The sequence below is a fragment of the Octopus sinensis genome, linkage group LG9, assembly GCF_006345805.1.
Source record: "Octopus sinensis linkage group LG9, ASM634580v1, whole genome shotgun sequence".
Classification (NCBI taxonomy): domain Eukaryota; kingdom Metazoa; phylum Mollusca; class Cephalopoda; order Octopoda; family Octopodidae; genus Octopus; species Octopus sinensis.
In genome coordinates, this window is record NC_043005.1 from 53,087,349 (window position 1) to 53,090,663 (window position 3,315).

The window sequence follows — 3,315 nt, forward strand, 5'->3', positions numbered from 1 at the left end:
ATATATATATATATATATATATATATACGTATATAAATATATATACATGTATTTGCATATAAATATATGTACACACACAAAAACACTCACAAACACACATACACACATACGCATGCACACATAGACACACACACGCACCCCTCCCCCACAAATACGTATCGAAATCTATATACACTGCGACAATAAACTGTAGACGTATTGAAAGCTATATTTAAATTTAATTATCATGCATTCACACATTTGTTTTGATGGAAATTATGACATAATTGTAATTCCTAAATCAAAACTTACTGCTTCTTTTTATTCCTCAAATCCTTTCTTTCTTTCTTTCTTTCTTTCTTTCTTTCTTTCTTTCTTTCTCTTTATTTTTCAGTCTTTATTTTATCTTCGTTTGCTTTTTATATTTGTCGCGCATATTCTTCTCCTAAAAAAGATTATATGCTACATAAATCTTTTAACATTTTTCTGTAGCTACTAACTACTGGTTAAATATGTTTTATGTTACAGGTCAACTACTTTTATTTCTCCACACTTCTTAAATATATTTCTTACGTTGTTTGATTATATTTTCTTCTTATGTTTAGAGTGACTTATGTATAAACACATATTTATATTATACATTTGTGTGTATATTATATATTTGTGTGTATGTATATATATATATATATAATATATATATATATATATATATATATATATATGTGTGTGTGTGTGTGTTGTGTGTGTGTGTGTGTGTGTGTGTACGCACGTGCAGGTGTGGCTGTGTGGTGAGACGTTTCCTTTCCAACCATAGGGGTCCGGGTTCAGTCCTACTGCGTGGCACCTTGGGCAAGTGTCCTCTTCTATAGCCTTGGGCTGACCAAAGCCTTGTGAGTGGATTTGGTGGAAGGAAATTGAAAGAAGCCCATCGTATGAGTGTGTGTGTTTGTGTATGTGTGCGTGTGTGAGTCTTGGTGTCTGTTTTTGTCCGTACCCACCATCGCCTGCTAACCGATGATAGTTTGCTTACGCCCTTAACTCAGCGATTAAGGGGACGTAAGCATGCCATCACAGCTAGAATATGTACCCGATTCAAAATTCTTCAAGGCAGTGCTCCAGCATGATCACCGTCTGAGAAGGGAAAAAAAATTATATATATACGAGGGGTGTATGAAAAGTCTTGAGCCTCAAAAAAACCAAACATGGTAAAGACTTCTGATGATTTATTTTTCAACATAGTCCCCCTCGATGGCTGAACACTGTCTCCAGCGGTGCCGAAGCACTATTATCCCGGCGTAGAAGAACTCTTCTGTTTGAGACTTCAAGAAACTGCTTACAGCGTCTATGACGTCATTGTCACTGGCAAAATGGCTACCAAACAGGGCTTTTTTCATTTATAGAAATAGAGGAATGTCAGAGGGGGCTAAGTCTGGCGAATAAGGCGAATGGGGAACAAGTTCGTATCAACAATCACGAATTCTTGCCATGGCAACCACTGAGGCGTGGGATGGGGCATTCTCGGGATGAAAAAGGACTCTTCTGGTGAGCATTTCCGGCCTTTTTTCTTTGATTGCTTTTCGGAGGTGTTTCAGTAGCTGAGAATAATACATCCCTGTCACGGTGTGACTCTTTTCAAGGTAATCAATCAGCAAGACGCCTTGAGAATCCCAAAAGACGGACGCCATGACCTTGCCAGCTGAAGGAATGACCCTGGCCTTCTTTGGGGTAGGAGAAGATGTGTGTTTCTATTGCTTTGATTGTTCTTTGGTTTCAGGCTGGTAGTGATGAACCCAACTTTCGTCCATAGTAATGAAACGAGCAAGAAAATTCTCTTCATCGGCTTTAAAAAGTTCCAGATTGCTTGTGGACAAAGTAAACCTGGTACGTTTCTGTTCAGGAGTCAAAAGGCGAAGGACCCACCTTGCAGAAACCTTTGAGAACCCAAGTTCTTTTGTCACAATGTTGTCTGCTCTTTCGGTTGAGATGCTCAGTCTCTCGGCTATCTGACGACATGATATTCGGCGATCTTGTATTATCGTACCAAGAGCAAGGTCAAGGTTGTCCTTTGTGGTTACGGTTGGAGGTCTCCCTTGTCTGGGATCATCTTCCACACTCTCCCTGCCACGTTTGAATTCATTTACCCAGCGTTTGACTGTTGCATATGAAGGAGAATTGTCTGTTAAGGTTCTCACCATATCTTCATGGATTTCTGATGGAGTCATGCCTTTCAAATGAAGGTACTTTATGACAGCACGATACTCATTTTTCACCATTTTCCTTGTAAACTCGAAGCTTGTTTATTCAAAAATCTGCAAAAAAAAAAAAAAAAAATAAAATATCAGAATCATGAAAATGAGCAAGAATACTCCGAAAAGACTGTACTTACCAGAAAAAAATTGTTTCAGCTATATAGCAGCCCCGTTTCTAGGTTAGGCTCAAAACTTTTCATACACCCCTTGTGTATATATATATATATATATATATATATATATATATATATATATATAATTCTTATTTGGAACGATGTATCTTAAAGCAGATAATGCTATAAATAATAGCGTGTGAATATAAGGTTAAAAAATCCCCTTTGATAGAAAGAATCGGAAGCTGCCTCTGGAGATCGAACCCACACATTCTCTAAACATATATAATTATCTATAAAATACATATGTGTACATATGTACATCCATACTCACACGTACAAAATCTATGCACAGATGCTCACATATATATCTTTTTATTCTTTCTTTTATTTGTTTCAGTCATTTGATTGTGGGCATGCTTGGAGCATCGTCTTTAGTGGAACAAATCGACTCAAGGACTTAGTCTTTTGTAAGCCTAATACTTATTCTATCAGTTCTTTTGCCGAACCGCCAAGTTACGGAGTCGTCAACACGAACATCGGTTGTCAAGCGATGGTGGTGGGACAAACACAGGCATACAAGCACATACATACACACACACACACACATATATATACGACGGGCTTCTTTCAGTTTCCATCTATCAAATCCACTCATGAGGCTTTGGCTGGCCCGAAGCTATTGTAGAAGACATTTGACCAAGGTACCGCGCAGTGGGACAGAACCCGGAACTATGTGGTTGGGAAGCAAGTTTCTTACAACACAGCCACGCCTGCACAAAAAATAAGTCCTTAAGCTATAGGTTAATAAGGTTGGCTTACCTGATACTGTGGTGTATATATTCCCCCTAGGACTCTACACTGGTCCGCTGTCGTAGGATTACTAATTTTCGCCAGTTGAGTGGACAGGAGCAACGTGAAATGAAGTGCTTTGCTTAAGGACACAATGCATCGCCCGGTTCAGGAATTGAAAC

General features: G+C 38.6%; 1 protein-coding gene across 2 annotated transcripts; it reads right to left on the reverse strand.

The window, feature by feature from the left end:
- Positions 1–1,576: 1,576 nt before the first annotated feature.
- On the reverse strand, positions 1,577–2,633 carry LOC118764845 (protein GVQW3-like). 2 transcript variants are annotated; one of them, XM_036505965.1, is made up of 2 exons: positions 2,623–2,633; positions 1,577–2,288 (listed from the first exon to the last, which is right to left on the reverse strand). In XM_036505965.1, exon 2 carries the CDS (start codon positions 2,250–2,252, stop codon positions 1,725–1,727), a length of 528 nt encoding a protein of 175 aa, XP_036361858.1. In that variant the 5' UTR covers positions 2,253–2,288; positions 2,623–2,633; the 3' UTR covers positions 1,577–1,724. The 2 variants fall into 2 exon arrangements, with proteins under 2 accessions (XP_036361858.1, XP_036361857.1); XM_036505964.1 differs by lacking the exon at positions 2,623–2,633 and adding an exon at positions 2,366–2,452.
- Positions 2,634–3,315: the final 682 nt, after the last annotated feature.

Excerpts from the sequence above, each read along its gene's own strand:
- LOC118764845 (XM_036505965.1), bottom strand. The coding sequence starts at position 2,252 with ATGGTGAAAAATGAGTATCGTGCTGTCATAAAGTACCTTCATTTGAAA.